The following is an 18516-nucleotide window of genomic DNA, read 5'->3' on the forward strand; positions in this document are numbered from 1 at the left end:
CCTCATCTTTAAGATGGTTCCTTATCGTTTCTTTGGCTGTTTCGAAGTTACCGATGTATCGTACTTCCTTTTTTAAATTATTTATGAAAATTACTGGGTGTAATTTTTTTACATCCCCGCCAAATCTTATTTTCACATCCTCTGTACTATGGATAATCGTTGCCCTTCTTTCTCCGGAATTTTGTTAATTCCTGATTTCCTCCATTTTTCTTTCTATTTCTCGCCTGTCTTCTTGTAAAGCATTTTCAAATGTCGCTTCCATTTCTTCTACCTTCTTGTCTTGTTCCGCCATTTTCTAAACAAACTTTTACTTCATTTTCATATTTGTCCAGACGCTTTCCCATTTTTATATTATTTTCTTCTATTTTCTGTTTCATTTTTTGTTGTGTTTCATCCATTTTTGATCCATTTTTTGTTGTGATTCGTCCATTTTTTGACCCATTTTTTGTTGTGTTTCATCCATTTTTCGTTGTGTTTCCCTTTGACTTTCTGTCATTTTTTGTGACTGGAGTTGCATCAGTTGTAATAATTTATCTATTACTGATAATTCCTGTTTTCCGTTGCCATGATTGTTGTTTCGAAAATGTCTTCTTGTTCAATATGTTCTTCTTGTTCCAAATGTTCCTCTTGTTTTTTGTTTTTTTTTGCTTTTGCTTCTGGTGATCGACATGTAGTTAAATTTTATCCCGCCTGATACGAAATTCGAAAATACCTTGTATGCTGTAGAGACAAAATTTTTCTATCCCCAAATATAATCAATTTAATTGATGGATTCGAGCGTTACTTGACGGAAGTTCATTTTATCTCACAATAAAACACTGAAAACTTTTGTTTTCTATACTTCCACAAAATTTATTATTTACAACTATGTGACTACAGCTGTTTCGGCAGAGTGCCTTTCTCAAGTGATATAATTTACAATGTGTTTGTCTTTTTAAGTCTCTAACTGAAGAGGTTGAGGAGTGGGGAGCTGTTTGTTTTGAGTTGGTCATTCAGAATTATATCTGTATTTTTCAGTTTATTAATTTCCATAGATTCTAAAAAAGATAGCTTAAGGCTTTTATTTTGGATATGCAGAATTTGAAACTCTTCATTGAAAGAATGATTATGATCTAGAAGGTGAAGTGCGTATGTAGAAGTGTCTGTTTTTCTATTGTTGAAAGCCCTTTTGTGTTCTGCTATCCGTTTTTCAAAAGTTCTGCCAGTTTGGCCGATCAATTTATCACACAAATTTTTAAATTTATCAAATTCAAATCAATCAAATATAAAATAAATATGTAAAATTATACCTAGATAAAAATAACTCCAACAAAATATTTCATAAATTTTAAATATACATATCAACTTTTTCCGACGGGCAAATAAATTTTCCATCACCTGTTTTTCCGTTTCCTGTCCTTTCAAATTCACAACTAGAGATACTTTCATGTCCCACGTTGGCTCGCCATGTTGTTATGATCTGCTTTCTCTTACTTTTATAATAATTAGTATTTATTTAATTAATTAGTCAATTGTCGCAATTCATACATAAAAATTAAGAAAGATCTCAGGGTGCCTTTTTATCATACAAAAAATATAACTAAATTATCTTAGGTTATACTTATCCTTTCTCGTGGTTTCAGTATCTCTTGGTTGATCCTTATCGGGATAAAATAGGAAAAAGGAACTAAATAGAAATACCATAAATAAGCAAATACAAATATCTTTTATTATCAAAAGCAATACTCTGAAAATCTATCAATCAAATCCTGTGGGCATAACTGTCCCAATGAAACTTTTACCACATAAATTAATTTTAATTCAACAAATATTTATCGGTTTGTTCTTGATAACATTGATAAAACCAACTAAACAAACAAATTTAGATATTCGCAGAACTGCTTATACTTCCTATTAAATGTTTGAAATATTGGAATCTTAGTTCATATGCTGTTAGTCAAAAAAATTAACTTCTGAACATAAAGAAAATCTATCACATAAGTTATTGACTGACCTTTTGATTCACACACAATGATGTCTCCTCTTGACCCAAACAGCTCTTCCTTGTTGATTATGTTAGGCTACCCATCCAAGCCGTCTCCGTTCTCAGCATTAATCCAACAGCATACCAGCAACTAATTCTCCAAAACACGAGCCAGGCCTCTTTTGACCAGTACTCGTAAAAAAAAATACTCCAAAATTCTCTCCTCTCTTTGAGATCTCTTGATCTGTCTCTCGTTCCACTTTTCAGCTACACTCTTCACTATCAAACAACCACTGGTACTTGCTTCTGAACTATTCACGAAAACTTTGCCTGCTCTTCTCGGATGGCGGTCACATAATAATCTCCTTTTTAAAACTATCTGAACATTCAACCTTCTCTCATCCCCATTCCAAATTGCTAAACCAATCAGAAACATTTTTCTCTCTTTTTTCATTCGAAAAACCCATGCATCCTTCCAAACAAATACTTCTACTCATGATAATTACTTTTCGGGAAGTCTACAAATTTACTTGGGGCTTAAACAAAGAGAGTTAAAATTCCAAGTTTCTCTACATTATTTTTCTAAATATAACAATTACCTGTGTGTGGCTTTTGGTCTCGCACGTAACAAAGCAACTGTTTTAAAATTATACGTCACTTTATTTACTAATGTCTTTAATTCTTCAGGGAAAAACTCATTAAAGATAACCCACTGCGTAAAAACTAACTTATAATAAATAGTTACAAATCAATATACAGAGTGTATCAAATTTATGTGCTCGCGTTATATTAAAAAAATAAAAATTTTATTCTATCTTTGATTGACAAATGATATGATACACAATAATATATTAGAAGAGTATATTTAGAAATTGAATTATGATGTCATGCTACTATATATTATATATGTAATAGCATGACATCATTAATTCAATTTTTAAATATATTCTTCAATATATATTTATTTTTCTTAATATGTATGCGAGTTGGGGTGTTATGAAGAGGATCGTATCCAACTTGGTGTCTATGCATTTTGACGTTGCGACCCTGACAGAAATTGTGGGGACATCTGGTGACTGTCTTAATTTGAATCAAACAAATTTTGTTATTGGGCTGACCAACTATCCCTATATAAACAAAGCTTATATCGTTGATTGATAATGCGTCAAAATAAGCTTTTCTGATTATAAAAGTGAATAGTTACAGTCCCTAACATGTAAAAATCAATTCAGTGATGAAAGTATAGTATATTATTTAATATTTATGGATTATCGTCGAAGGCCGACATAATCAATCAAAAAAGAAAAAAGAAGATATATTTCGTGATTATTCTAGTGACACTATTGGGTGTGAATCTGTCTTTTGAGTTTACTTCCCTTGGTTTAAAAACAGGGTACCTATAGTATAAAATCTTTTAACGTGAAAATACATAATACGATCAAGTTTATCTCCGGCTAAATTATTATTATTGCTCTTTTAGCATAATTTATTTCACTGTAGTTTTTTTAGTATGTATATTATTTATCTTTATAAAGTAAATATTACCAACTGCTCTAAAAATGTTACAGTTTATTTAACAGTAAGTTTGATGTTTTCAGAGGTAATTCGATATTTTTAAAAGGCGTATGTATCAAGTGGCTCGAATAGCGCCATATTGTAGGTCATATCAAGTTACATATTATAGTTTCAAGAATATTTTTAGTTATGTCTCTTCTTCAGTCAGTTCAAAACGTGATGTTTGTGCTTTGTGCCCAAGAAGTTCGGTAGGATAGTCAACAAGTGATTGTTAAACAAGTGCTATTTTATACATATAAATATTTTGTTACTAAATTGTGTCAAAGTTTTGTAGTCAATAATAGCGGTGGTAAAACAATGTTAATTGGTTTGGTAAATTCGGTACTCTCTGATATTAGTTATACTTGATACTTACGAGCATAGGCACGAAATTTGCTTGCTATGCTTTTTAAATGCATTCATTTTTTTCGAATCCTGAAAAAACTAATAAATATTTCTGAAAAATTTAAACGCAGATTGAAAGATTGCATTAATACCGAGGGCCAAAAGTCCTTTAGAATAAACAAGAGGTTTCTTTTGAATAAGATATTTTTTTTAAATGGCTAATAAGATATTTGAAATTAAATATTACACTCCATTTTCTTTTTTTTTTCACCCCTGTAACATATTCGAATAAGCATTATAGAGGTTTTCAGGAACTATCTTCGGCCGTCGGTAATAATGTAATCTTTCATTCTGCGTTTAATTTTATTCAAAAATACTAATTAGGTATACCTACTTAGAGTCCTTTACTTAGGTATACTACCCACTTAAAGGTATTAAAAATAAGCTTGGTTTTCATATTTGGTGGAAATAGTCGATGGGCCAGGGCTGTTTCGTGGCTGATCCAAGTCCATGGTAGGGATGGGAAAAACCTACCGGTTTAAACCTAAAACCGGTTTTTTTACTTCACAATAACGGGTTTTACCGGTTGTTTTTTAGTCCCGGTTATAACCGGTTTTTTCTTTTGAAAGTAAAAACCGGTTATTAGGTTTTTACGGTGATTAGGATTAGGTTAGGTATTATTTTGGATCCCAATCATAATTATTATTCTCAAGTAATTATTCCAAACAAAACCATAATTCAAATTTTATTTTATTTTATAAATACAGAAGCAAACTGAAAGTGCAATCTCACATCAGCCAGAAACATTTATTCAGTTTTATTATAGTATTTCCTTGAAAAGTTATTTGTAATCATAATATTTACATAAGAGGTGATCTGGTTGAATTAGACGCAAACATCATCTATTTTTCACACTTAACTCTTGACATTGAAAGTGGGTGAATGACTTTTTCTGATTACCAAAAATAATGCTCTGACTATGAATATCGAATTACTGGTTACGAATACGAATCTCCAAGAATTTCCCTACGTTTTCAAAACGATACACCCATACAGGAAGTATTAAATGATTTAAAATGTACCTATTCTGCAAACATACAAACGTGTTAAAAGTAATACATGATAAATTTTTGTTGATGGTAGTAAAAATAAAAGATAAATTGCATTATACAATTTATTTTTAAGTAAAATATTTATGTTGATCTTATTTTTTTTTAAATCCCATTTCTTGTAACCTATTGGATTAAAAAAACCGAAAACCGGTTTTTTTATGGCCGGTTATAACCGCCAGGTTAAACCGTAAGCAAAAAAAACCGGCATAACCGAAAACCGGTGTTTTGTCAAAAACCGCCATCCCTAGTCCATGGAGTTTCAGACTGTATAATTTGGTCTAATTTCATACTTGCTTTTGCGGTGGAAGTAACGGGAATTTGTTATAAACAATTTAATAACGATTATAATTCGTAAAGTAATAAAATAAATATACCTATGTAAATCATTTTTACAAAATGCAATTTGTTCCATTAAAAAAGCCTACAAAATGATGATATTTTGGTAATCTAAACCTAAATGATGTAGGTCTGGATCTCGCGTACCAAAAAAAAAAGATTGATTACTAGCAAGTTGAAAATTTGTTAATAGCTTAACGGCATCTAGTCAGACAAACTTTAATGCACGGGAACACTGGAACAGGGAAAGTTTTAATTGTGGAACAGTTTAAAAATTTGGAACGTCAGATTACCAAAACGTCCCATGTATTTTGTCGGACAGAAGATCCAATTGAGTTGTTACCCTTTCATCAAACTATCATGCGAAATCAGACTGCTATTAGTAGCCAACTTGATTCCTGTCATTTGACATGTTCTTCGTGTTCAACTTATTAAAATGCCCAGTTGGGGATAAACACCAGTCTGATTTTTGTATGAGAGTTTAATGAAATGGTAACAAATCAATTGGAAGTTCTGTCCGACAAAATACATGGAACGATTTCGTAGTCTGATGTTCCAAATTTTTAACCTATTCCACAATTTAAAACTTCCCCTGTTCCTGTGTTACCATACATCAAAATTTGTCCGACTAGACACCGTTAAGATATTTACAAATTTTCAGCTTGCTATTAATCAACTTTTTTTGGTACGCGGGATCCAGGTCTAATGGCATTTAGGTGATTTTTCACTTGTAATTCGGCTGCATTTTGAGTAAAATAACTTTAAAATAGATCAAATTAAAGGAACAACTACCAGCTTTTAAATTATACCTTAATTTTGTTCTGACGCTATTTGCTATTTTTTAAATTTTAAATTTACTATTTTTGTTGAGAATAAGGGAATAATGAGAATAAGGCTAAGAATAAGGTATTTTGATAACGATTTCCGAATGGGAAATCGTAGCGTCAAATAAACTTAATTTTAAAGTGAAATTGTGGCTTGTTCCCAACAAATAAAATAAATTACTTTATACCTTAATTATATTATAATCAAAGTATTATTTAGGACAAAGTTATAACAATAGAATAAGTAAACCGATTTTTTTAAACTAGGCATATAATTTGTTTATAAGGTTTTTAAAAACTTTAGCAAAGTAAGCTACATGGTCGTAGTGTACTATTGTACAATCCAAGTTGAAACATAAAATTCTTCCTTTTGGATCCTACAATAAAATATGACTATGTTACTTGCTTTGCTTTATAGCCCGATCGGGGAACACAAAATTTTACGAAAACCTCCAAAAAAATAAAGAAAGGATGAAAATGTGGGAATAGGTAGTTGAAATTGTCTATTATTATATAAGAACAAGTTTACAATTCTACATCCCCTCCATTTTACAAAAATTGGGAAATGCGGGGTGAAAAATATTTTCTCGGGAGTGAAAAAATATACGTCCAAACTAGGCCCGGAATTGGATAAAATGACTAATTCTAAGCAACTTTTGTTCTATAGAGTTTTTCCCTAAGTCAATACTTTTAGAGTTATTTGCGAGTGAATATGTTCATTTTTAACGAAAAAAAAACATGTTTTTGGACGGTTTTTCGCAGATAAAATATTCTTAGGAAAATATAGCTTATAAAATTTTTTAAAAAATGGTGTACGCGTAAGGTTTACAGACCCAGTAGAAGCAGAGTTTTAGCTAATGAAAAGTAGGTTCTTCTTCGTCAAATTCCAAATCGAATAATTCAATGTGAAATAACCAAGAAACAGAGCACTTTTCGGGGAAACTTCATTACAACTTTTTTAAAGTGTATAAAAAAGATTTATTTTTGTTTTTTAAAAAAACTTCTAACATTAAAAATAAGTGAGTTTGTGAATATTGTTGGTCCCTTTTATTTTTTGGTACAAAAATCACGAAAATCACCCCCTAATTAGCTTCCCAAATAAAATTAATCATTACAGCTTCACAAGTTACTTTACGTACTTGAGCGTACTTGATAGCGTACGTCCGCTATAACTTTTCCCATGCGGTACGATCCATTTTCAATCAAATTAAGTCAAAACATAAATTGAAACGAACATCGATGTTTATATACATTTTGTATACTGTATACTATATACTACACACATCGGCGTACGTTTCACTTTCTGTTTTGACTTAATTTGATTGAAAATGAATCGTACCGCATGGGTAAAGTTATAGCGAACGGACTATATGTATTGTTTATATTATCTATAAGTTTCATTGGTTCAAAGTGCACCTTTTTGAAAAAAATTGGGTTTAAAATAAATCATTTAAAAAAAATGGAAGTGTTCATGAAATTACCTTAAAAATTATTAATTATACCAAAAATCTTAAAGAGCAATAAAATGTACGTTTAGCTTTTCTGAATATTTTTGCTTTTTTGTTTTCTTGTTAGACAAAAATTGGTTATGCTATCGCTGTTCAAAATTTGCCTAAACTCGTGATTAGTTGCTCGTTCAAGCCATTTTAACTACAGCTTTTTCAAAATTAAGCACTAATTAGGGGGTGATTTTCGCGATTTTTTTACCAAAATATAAAAGAGACCAACAATATTTTGAGCGTAACTCACCTACTTTTAATGTTACAAGTTTTTTTTAAAACAAAAATAAACCTTTTTTTAAACACTTTAAAAAAGTTAAAACGAATTTTCCCCGAAAAATGCCCCGTTTTCGGGTTATTTCACATTGAAATATTCGAATTTTAATTTGATGAAGAAGAACCTACTTTTCATTAGCTACAACTCTGCTTCTACTGGGTTTACAGACCTCAAGCATACACCATTTTTTTCAGTTTTTTATAAGGTATATTTTGCTAAGAATATTTTTTCGCTCAAGTACTTACTTTTTGAGTTATCTCTGGAAAACCGTCCAAAAACATGTTTTTTCTGTTAAAAATGAACATATTCACTTGCAAATAACTCGAAAAGTATTGACTTAGGGAAAAAACTCTATAAAACAGAAGTTGCTTAGAATCAGTCATTTTATCCAATTCCGGACTTATTTTGAATGTATATTTTTCATCTCTTAGAGGGGGTATTCCCCTCCATTTTTGTAAAATGGAGGGGGTGTAGAATTGTAAACTTTTTCTTATATAATGATAGACCATTTCAACTACCAATTCCCAAATTTTCATCCTTCCTTTATTTTTTTGGGTGTCAGATTTTTCTTTGATCGGGCTAATAATCTAAAGTTTTACTAGCTAAAAACATTTTAAACATCTTTTAGTCCGTTCTTTAACGGTAAAATATTGCAAAACCTCTAAATTTTAAAGAACCGCTTGGATTGACATGAAATTTGGCATACACATAGCTAACAAAGCAAAGAAAAAAAGTGATATTGTGCCGATATGTGCTTTTGCCCTAGGGGTGGTTTTCACCCCCTCTTGGGGGTGAAAAAATATTCGTCCAAAGAAAGTCAGAAAATGGATAAACTGGGTAATTTTAAGTAACTTTTCTTCTATAGAGTTTATTCATTAAGTCAATACTTTTCGAGTTATTTGACAGTGAATATGTTCATTTTTTCAACAAAATAACCATGCTTTAAGACGGTTTTTCGTAAATAACTCAAATAGTAAGTATTTTGTGAAAAATCATTTTTAGCAAAAATATGGCCTGTAAAAAATTTAAAAAAATGGTGTATATATCACGTCTTTACACCTAGTAGAAGCAGAGTTATAGCTAATGAAAAATAGGTTCATATTCGTCAAATTCCAAATGGAATACTTTAACGTGAAATAACCAAAAATTAAGCACATTTCGGGGAAAATTCATTACAACTTATTTAAAGTGTTTAAAAAAGCTTCATTTTTGTTTTATAAAAAAAATTTCTCAAACATCAAAATTAAACAAGTTACGCTCAAAATAAAGTTAGTCCCTTTTGGTTTTGGAAAAAAAATCGAGAAAATCACCCCGTAATTAGTATCTTAAATGAACTTAATCGTTACGACTTCACAAGTTTCTTGACTCGTGTATATATTGTTTATATGATCTGTAAGTTTCATCGGTTCAAAGTCCTTATTATTGAAAGGGCTGTAGTTAAAAGGGGTTGAACGAGTCACTGATCACGAATGTATGCAAATTTAGAAACACCAAATCTTAATCAATTTTTGTCTAACAGAAAAACAAAAAAATACATGATATTCAGAAAAGCAAATCTGACTTTTTTTGTTTTTCGAGATTTTTGGTATCTCTAACAATTTTTAAGTTATTTTGAAAAAAGCATATTTTTCAAAATTTAAATTTTTAAAAGTTTTACTTTGAAACCAAATTGTTTCAAAAATAAGCACTTTGACTCGATCAAACTTACAGATCATATAAACACAACATAAGTAAAATAATTTGCGGAGCGGTAACGATTAATTTCATTTAACTTGCTAATTAGGGGGTGGTCTTCCCGATTTTTTTTTGCAAAAACAAAAGGGACCAACTTTATTTTGAGCGTAACTTGCTTAAATTTAAAGCCAGAAACTTTTTGTAAAAACCAAAATAAAGCTTTTTTTAAACACTTTAAAAAAGTTAAAATAGGTTTTCCCCAAAAAGTGCTTAATTTTGGGATATTTCACGTCGAAATATTCTATTTGAAATTTGGTGAATATGAATCTATTTTTCATTGGCAATAACTCTGGTTCTACAAGGTCCAGTGACCTAACGCGTACACCATTTTTTTTTACTTTTTTACAGGCTATATTTTTGCTAAGAACGTTTTTTTCGACAAAATACTTACTTTTTGAGTTTTTTGTGAAAAACCGTCTAAAAATGTGGTTATTTTGTTAAAAAATGAACATATTCACTAGCAAATAACTGGAAAAGTGCTGACTTGGCGAAAAAGCTCTATAGAACAAAAGTTACTTAAAATTAGTCAGTTTACCCATTTCGGGACTTATTTTGGACATATATTTTTTCACCCCCAAGAGGGGGTGAAAGTCACCCCCAGGGCAAAAGCACACATCGGCACAATATCACTTTTTTTCTTTGACTTGTAAGCTATACGTATGCCAAATTTCATGTCAAACCAAGCGGTTCTTTAAAATTTAGAGCAAAAACCGTGAAAGAATGGACTATTTTAAACATTTAAACAATGCAATTGTTTATAACAAATCACCATAATTTTTGACTGAAAAGCAAGTTTGAAATTCGAATTCAGCGGGTCAAAATTCATAAACATACACTCTGAGCCTCCGTGGTCTCCACGTCTTCCTCGGACCAGGGTCAGAGTATTATGTGCCCTTAGCAAAGCATAAAATATGAAACAGACAAACAAGCATTACTTTCAGTTTCCCTCCTGCATCCTTCAGGTCATATGGACATAAACCTCCATCAGATATCTTCAATTGGCCTTTATATGTCCTCATATTAACTTGTTTGTGGTCTTTCTGGATTCCTTTTTTCTATAGATGATCTTTGATTTGAATATAGTCTAATTTCTATAGATACTTCATCTGCTATCCTCTAGGCTTGCAATGGATATTTCAAATGGAGTTAACGAGTCGTTCTGAAATTTTACTGATGATAGCATCTTGGCCATTGACACATTGATCATGCATATAAGTTTTCTTAGAATTTCTAATTCATTCAAAGCGTAATATTCATTTTGCTCTGTAAATAATATGGACAACTATATACTCTATTTTTTTATAAATCATCACTTGACAAATAAAACTATACCTATAAAAAATGGTACTATTTCTTTGTATTTTGATTATTTTAATTTACTATTTTAACTGGTAATGAGTCACAATTTTACTTTAAAATAAGTCTATTTTGTCGTATCTATTTCCACTTACTATACTTTCTACTACTAGTTCATTCGATTACATGATATCAACTTTAACCTAAGAATACTTACCTCTCAGAAAAATTAAAATTGATAATTTGTCTCTAAAAAGACAACCGCATATTATGACAGTAAAACTCTCATATATAGTAAATCATGAGGAAAAAACCTCAAGCTACTATCTCAACACGGTAAGTATTCGGACTTGCAATTAGTTTACTCTCAATATTAACACCAAACTCTGATTTTAAATGTATGTTATTTTAAAACATAAATGATGTATCCTCAATATGATGTTGACTTATTAATTGTGGTACTTTATTTCTATCGCTTGCCTCTTTTAATATGGGTAACAGATTCTACTACATTCTGTTGAGGAATTTGCGACGCAATTGGGTTAGTTTAACATAATAAGAGCCGCTTCTTTGATTGTTCTCTATTTACCATCTGTTTCTTTCAGGTCTACACTTAAATCTTTCCACGGACATCTATGTTCAGTTTTTCATGCGTGTTTACATATTATGTGAGATCTATCAAATTCTCAATTTTTGATTTTACATTGATGTTCACTTATTTTAACATTTAATGATTGTGATGTTTCTCCTAAATAAAAATGTTCGCATTAACAAGGCATTTTATGATTACAATTCTTTGTTCTTTCTTGTTCATTGATAAGTTTAGTTTTAGATAAAATAGATGTCAATATCTTTGTTGTTTTGAACGTTGTTGAAATGTGGAATTTATTTCCTATCATTTTAAGTTTTTTCTATAATCCTTTTATGTATGGTATTGTTATTTTGTCTGTATTACGTCTTTTGAAGGTTATAGGATCCCGTTCTGAGTTATTCTGTTCCATTCGGGATATTCTTAAAAATTCCTTAAATGTTAACAAATGTTTCTCCTCTACAGATGAATTTTCGTTAGAACAAGTAATTTTGGCTTTTTGATATTAATGTTGTTATTTGATTTTTATTTTAGATATATTTTAGTGTTTGTTGGTTTTCTATACACCTGAGTCTCATATCCATTAACATTCTTTGACAAAAAAATCCAGTGAAGGTAGTGTTCTTATATTTTTTTCATGGTTAATGCAATAAGAATTGTCTCTTCTTTATCGTTTATTTTAGTCCATTCACTATGGGTAAAATATTGCAAAACCTTCAAATTTAATTGACCTGAAATTTGGCATACACATAGCTAACATGTTAAAGAAAAAAATATTGTGCGGATGTGTGCTTTTGCCCTGGGGGTGAGTTGCACCTCTTGTCGGGGGTGGAAAAACATACTTTCAGAATAAGTCTGGAGCAGGATAAACTGACTAATTATAAGTAACTTTTGTTCTGTAGAGTTTTTTCACCAAGTCGATAGTTTTCGAGTTATTTGCGCGTGGATTTGTTCATTTTTCAACAAAAAAAAACAAGTTTTTAGACGGTTTTTCGCAAATAATTCAAAAATTTTATTTTATCGAAAAAATATTCTTAGCATAAAAATAGCTTATAAAAAATTCAAAAAATGGTTCCCAGCAGAAACAGAGTTGTAGCTAATAAAAAGTAGGTTCTTTTTCGTCAAATTCTAAATCGAATATTTTAACGTAAAATAACCAAAAAATTAAGCACTTTTCCGGTAAATATCATTAAAACATTTTTAAAGTTTTAAAAAAGGTTTATCTTTATTTTTTAAAAACGTTTCTAGCATAAAAAGTTAGTAAGTTACGCTTAAAATAAAGTTGGTCCCTTTTTTGGTAAAAAAATAGTGAAAATCACCCTCTAATTAACAACTCAAATTAAATTGATCGTTACCGTTTAAAACGTTACTTTACTTATGTCTTATATATTGTTTATATGGCCTATAAGTTTAATCGATTCAAAGTGCTTATTTTTGAAAAGGTGGTAGTTAAAAGGACTTGAATGAGTCGTTAATCACGAGTGTATGCAAATTTTGCATACCTTAACTAATTTTTGTCTTACAGGAAAACAAAAAGAAAATACAAAAATTTCGGAAAAGCAAAACCTACATTTTTTTTACCATTTGAGATAATTTTTAAGTTATTTTTGAAAAAAGAAATTTTTAAAGATGGAAAAAAAATTACTTGAAAACCAAATTTTTTCAGAAATGAGCACTTTGACCCGATGAAACTTACAGATCATATTTAATAACAATACATAACTATAATGACTTATGAAGCGGTAATGACTAATTTCATTTGAGATGTTAATACAGGGGTGATTTTTGCGATTTTTTTTTGCCAAAAAAAGGGACCAACTTTATTTTGAGAGTAAAGGCGCGTCCACACTGGAGCAACATTTGGCAACTTGTAGCAATTTTATGTTGCAACAAGTTGCTAAATGTTTAATTTATTAAACTTTTGACATAAAACAAATTGTCCTCACTAGTGCAACAATGTTAATGAATGTTTGAACTTGTTGAATCACAAATTCAGTTGAGTACAACATTCTGTCCATACTGCTGTAGTTTTGTGACATGATGGAGGAAGACTTATTAACTGCTACCGCGTGCTTTCTAATTTTGTGTGGTGATTCACGAAAACGGAAGCGTAAATGTTGGGTCCGTCCAAGTTTGAAGAAAAGGGAAAAATATGGTGGAAAGGAAATATTATCGGATTTAAAGAAAGATGACGTTTTATTAGAACTTCGAACCGATGGGTGCTTCAAAAATTTTTTGCGCATGAGTAGTTCAGATATGGAATTTTTGCTGCAAAAAATTGCACCAGTGATAAGAAAAGCAGATACTAACTGTAGAAAGGCTATACCTCCACAAGAACGATTAGCTGTAACATTGCGCTTTCTGGCAACTGGAGATTCCTACAGCAGCTTGATGTATTTATTTAAGATTTCGAAACAAGCTATCTCAAAGATAGTACCAGAAGTATGTGCTGCGCTAGTAAATGCAATTAAAGACCAAGTTAAGGTAAGTAAACTTTATTGTACTTTTTTATTGATAACTTTAGAAGTTTTACATGTTACTTAATTGAAATGCCTCTGCGAGAATGTTTGAGGAACCAAAAGCAGTAGAGGAGTCTGAAGAGTTTTGTATGTATGTCTCCGCTGGTGATATAGCTGGTGTGCTGCAATACGATGAATGTGATTGTGGTCTCGTGGAAGGCTGCATTGATAAAATTGGCTCATATGTGTTAGTTGATTGTGGCATTCCATAATCATATTTACCCATACTTGCATCGAACAAAATATTACCTATAAGATGTTCTACAATATTTTGTGCGCAAGTGATATTCAAATCCCTAATTTTACACGCCATATGTTCTCCAAATACATCGAATTTGTCTCGCTGTCGTTTATTTTGTATGTCTTGAATTATTTTATATGCCTCTTCTTTTCGAGCGTTATCATCGATTTTTCTTGTAAGTGTTTGTGTGACACGTCTAGTTTTATTAGGGTGTTTAAATTCATCAACATTTGTGCTGTTCGGATTTTCCACGGTTTTTTTACGAGGCTCTTGAGAGGATTTGTTAGATGCCGAAGGCTTCTCACAAGCAGCGTTAGATGTTGATGGGTTTTGAGAACCATCGTCATACAAGTCTTTCATGCCTTCGTTGCCATTTTCTGCATCTTGAAATTCTTGGGTCTCATTTCCACCTTCATCACAATCTGTTACTTGTGAATCATCTAAATCCGTTTCGGAGGAAGAGTCATTAAGGTCATCCTGAAAAGAAAAATACATTGTATAAAATGTAAACACTACAGTGATCTACATTTTTAGCGTAAGTAATGATATCTTTGTATTTCAGATGCCTAAAACTGCTCAAGAATGGGAAACAATTACTAATGGTTTCAGTGTTCTTTGGAATTTTCCAAAATGTGTAGGCGTCATGGATGGCAAGCACATTGCAATACAAGCACCAAAAAACAGTGGAAGTGATTTCTTCAATTACAAAACGTTTTTTAGCATTGTTCTGTTCGGCGTAATGGATGCTAATTACCAATTTTTGTATTTTCATGTAGGCTCCCAAGGGAGAATATCTGATGGAGGAGTTTTCGAAAATACATTATTCAAAAAACTATTAACTCGCTGCAAACTCAACCTTCCAGAATATAGCTCTTTACCAGGACGTGAGAAATTAGTCCCTCACGTATTTTTAGGGGATGATGCCTTCCCATTATCACCAAATTTACTGAAACCCTATCCTGGGGCGCAGGACAAAGGGTCTCCCAAAAGGATATTTAATTACCGTCTCAGTAGAGCGAGAAGAATATCAGAAAATGTTTTTGGAATGTTATCTTCGATTTTTTGAATATTTAGAAAACCCTTACTTTTAGAACCAGAAACTGCAGAAGTTGTTGTTATGGCTTGCATTTACTTGCATAATTTTTTAAGGAATAGTTCAAGATCTAAAAATTCCTACAATCCCCCAGGTACATATGACGGTGAAGATAAAGATACAGGACGTGTTTTAGAAGGATCGTGGAGAAGAGAAACTCAGAGTAATACATTTACTTCATACAAGAAAGTTGCACGAAATGCATCAACTGAAGCAAAAGATATTAGGCAAGAGTTTGCAGATTTTTTCGTTACACCTTTGGGGATGGTGCCGTGGCAGAATAATTATTGAATTTTAATTCATGTATAAATTGAAATTGCCTATTTATTTGTTTGAATAATTAATAACAGAAAAGTTAATATCTAAAAACATTGTGTGTTTACTTACCACGTTCTCAGCTTCACTTTCCTTGCATGGGCGGACTTTGTTTTTGTCTCGAAGAAATACTAATGCATCGTAGGCAAACCACTTGGAATGAAACTGAGCGCCTGCTCCAGATTTTTTCATGCTGCGATATTTTTTTTTCTCTCTATAAAACTGAGCCACCAAATTACGGATTTTTCTTTTTGCCTCTTCCTGAGATAAGCACCCTACAGCTGAACAAACTGCATTCCATGCATCATTTTTTGATTCTCTGCATTTATATTTAACATTTTTAGGATTCCAAATACATGGATGTTGTCTATAATTGTCAATTAAATTAAAACAATTCTCCGAAGTCCACTTAAGCGCCATCACTAAATATAGACGCGGCGGTCTGTCTACTGTCTAGTCACTCAATTTGCAACAGGTCTCAACTCGCAACAATCCGTCCACATCGAAGCAATGTTGACAAATGTTTCACTTTGTTTCATATTATCCTTTGATCTTTACCGCTAGAAACGGATTTATACAACATACTACAACTTGTGTTGAATCGCAACACCAACTTTATGCAACGCAACACAACATATTCCAACAAATATAAACATTTTATGTTGTAACAAGTTTTTGTTGTATTATGTTGGAAAATGTTGCTACAGTGTGGACGCGTCTTAACGTACATACTTATGATGCAATAAACTTTTTTAAAAAACAAAAATAAAGTTTTGTGAAACACTTTACGTTGAAATATTCTATTTGAAATTTGACGAATAAGAACATACATTTCATTAGCTACAACTCTGCTTCTACTCGGTCTACAGACTTCATACACCGTTTTTTTACTTATTTAAAAGCCATATTTTTCGCTAAAAATATCTTTTCGATAAAAACTTACTTTTTAGTTATTTGCGAAAAACTGTTTAAAAATGTGTTTTTTTTGTAGAAAAATGAACATATTCAGTGGCAAATAATATTTCGAAGTTAATTTTTAATTTTAATAATTAAAATTTGCTGACGTTCTGCCGGACAGCAGTTGCTAATAAATATACAAATTAATAGTATAAAGTGCAAAGTAATAACGTCGTTATGGTAACAACTCTAACTGCCGTCTGCAGTTACCGTTTGCCGTCTGCAGTCGTCGAAATCTTACCTTACAGATCAAAAGTTGCTTAGAATTATTCATCTTATCTAATTCCGGATTTATTTTGAACGTATGTTTTTTCAGAAAACTGATGAACCACGAAGTAAGAGAACTTTTAAAGGGAGAAGAAATCGTCAGATTTATCAAGGCCCAGAGACTCAGATGGATGGGACATATAGAAAGGAGAAATCCAGAAGCCATTATCAAGAAAATTACCAAATGGAGACCTGTATCAGGCACACCACGAGGAAGACCCAAAACCAGATCGGAAAACCAGATAATCGAGGACTTTAAGAAGATGGGAGTTAGAGGGTAACCATAAGCAAAAACAGGAACGAATGGAGAAAAATTGTAGAAGATGTCAAGTCACACAACCAGTTGTAAAACCAAAATGTTAATGCGGATTCATTCACCGCGACTAATGAATCGGAGGAGCTCAAAGAGAGCGGCAATCACTCTGCTAGGAGTGTAGATGCCATGATGATGATGTTTTTTCATCCCGGACAAGGGGTGAAACTCACCTCCAGGGCAAAAGCAGACATCGGCACAATATCACTTTTTGTCTTTGACATGTTAGCTATGTGTAATGCCAAATTTCATGTCAATCCAAGCGGTTCTTTAAAATTAACAGCAAAAACCGTGAGTAAATGGACCAATTATTTAGGAATGTGTCATCATGTGTGAGAACACACATATCTCCACTATTAGACTGTTGGATTTAAATTTTGTTTAGGAATAATATTTGTTTAGAAATCTTCCATAAATATATCCCCTAATAATGAACATAAATCAAAGCACATTGAAAGACCTAATAAAGCTTATTTCTAGTAAAAATAGTAAATTGTATTAAGATGCCACAAGAAAATAGCTTCAGAACAATATTCTATTATAGTTCAATCATTTGGTAGTTTTACCTGGAAAGTCTTCCGGGAGTTTTAAAAATTGGTTATTTTATGGATTTCGGTATGCTCTTTGGGAATTTTAACTTTGCTACCTTGTATCTCCGCCGCTCATGCATCCATATTGAAAAAATGGCGCCTAATAACATTTTTTTTTGAAATATCTCCCTTCCGACGCATTTTACAAAAAAAAAACATTTATGTGCAAAATTAAGCTCCAGCTTTTCTGCATACACAGGCTTTCTGACATCCTTTTCTGACATCCAGTAATTTGTTGGGATATTTCTTTATTATGTGTAAAAGCACGTGTCAACTATGCTTGCGCTCGGAGATCCTACAACTGCTCCACATAGTTGATACGTTTGGCGCTCCCGGACTGTGCAATTGTGCGCATTCTGCCTCGGCGCTCCAATCTGTAGCGGTTTATATGTAAGGGAGCGCATACCGTATCGATTGGAGCAGTTGCAGGGAGGGCAGAGCGCAAGAGGTTTGTAAACATAGTGAATGGTTGGCGCTCCCGGACCGTGCAACAGTACGTGCTCCTCCTCGGTGGCCCAATATTACGAAAATAGTGCTATAGTGGGTACGTACCTTTAGAAAGACGGGTATTCTGGTATTCAGTTTTATTATAAGCTGTGGCTGGGGTGGGGTGCTACATAAGGGAGGTTTTGTTGTGTTGTAAACAATATGTCGATTTGTTGAATTTATACAACTGGCACAGTGCGAGATAC

At 31.9% G+C, this 18516-nt stretch overlaps 2 protein-coding genes across 9 annotated transcripts in view; one reads left to right on the forward strand and one right to left on the reverse strand.

Annotated features, from left to right (window-relative positions):
* The window catches only part of LOC114328625 (uncharacterized), an 895031-nt gene that overhangs the window by 295072 nt on the left and 581443 nt on the right, over positions 1-18516 (forward strand). The gene's annotated exons all lie outside the window — the stretch shown is intronic.
* On the reverse strand, positions 14009-16069 carry LOC114327840 (uncharacterized). The gene is made up of 2 exons (XM_028276546.2): positions 15770-16069; positions 14009-14766 (listed from the first exon to the last, which is right to left on the reverse strand). The coding sequence occupies exons 1-2, from the start codon at positions 15887-15889 to the stop codon at positions 14059-14061; spliced, it is 828 nt and encodes a 275-aa protein (XP_028132347.2). The 5' UTR covers positions 15890-16069; the 3' UTR covers positions 14009-14058.

The sequence above is a fragment of the Diabrotica virgifera genome, chromosome 7 (assembly GCF_917563875.1).
Source record: "Diabrotica virgifera virgifera chromosome 7, PGI_DIABVI_V3a".
Classification (NCBI taxonomy): Eukaryota; Metazoa; Arthropoda; class Insecta; order Coleoptera; family Chrysomelidae; genus Diabrotica; species Diabrotica virgifera.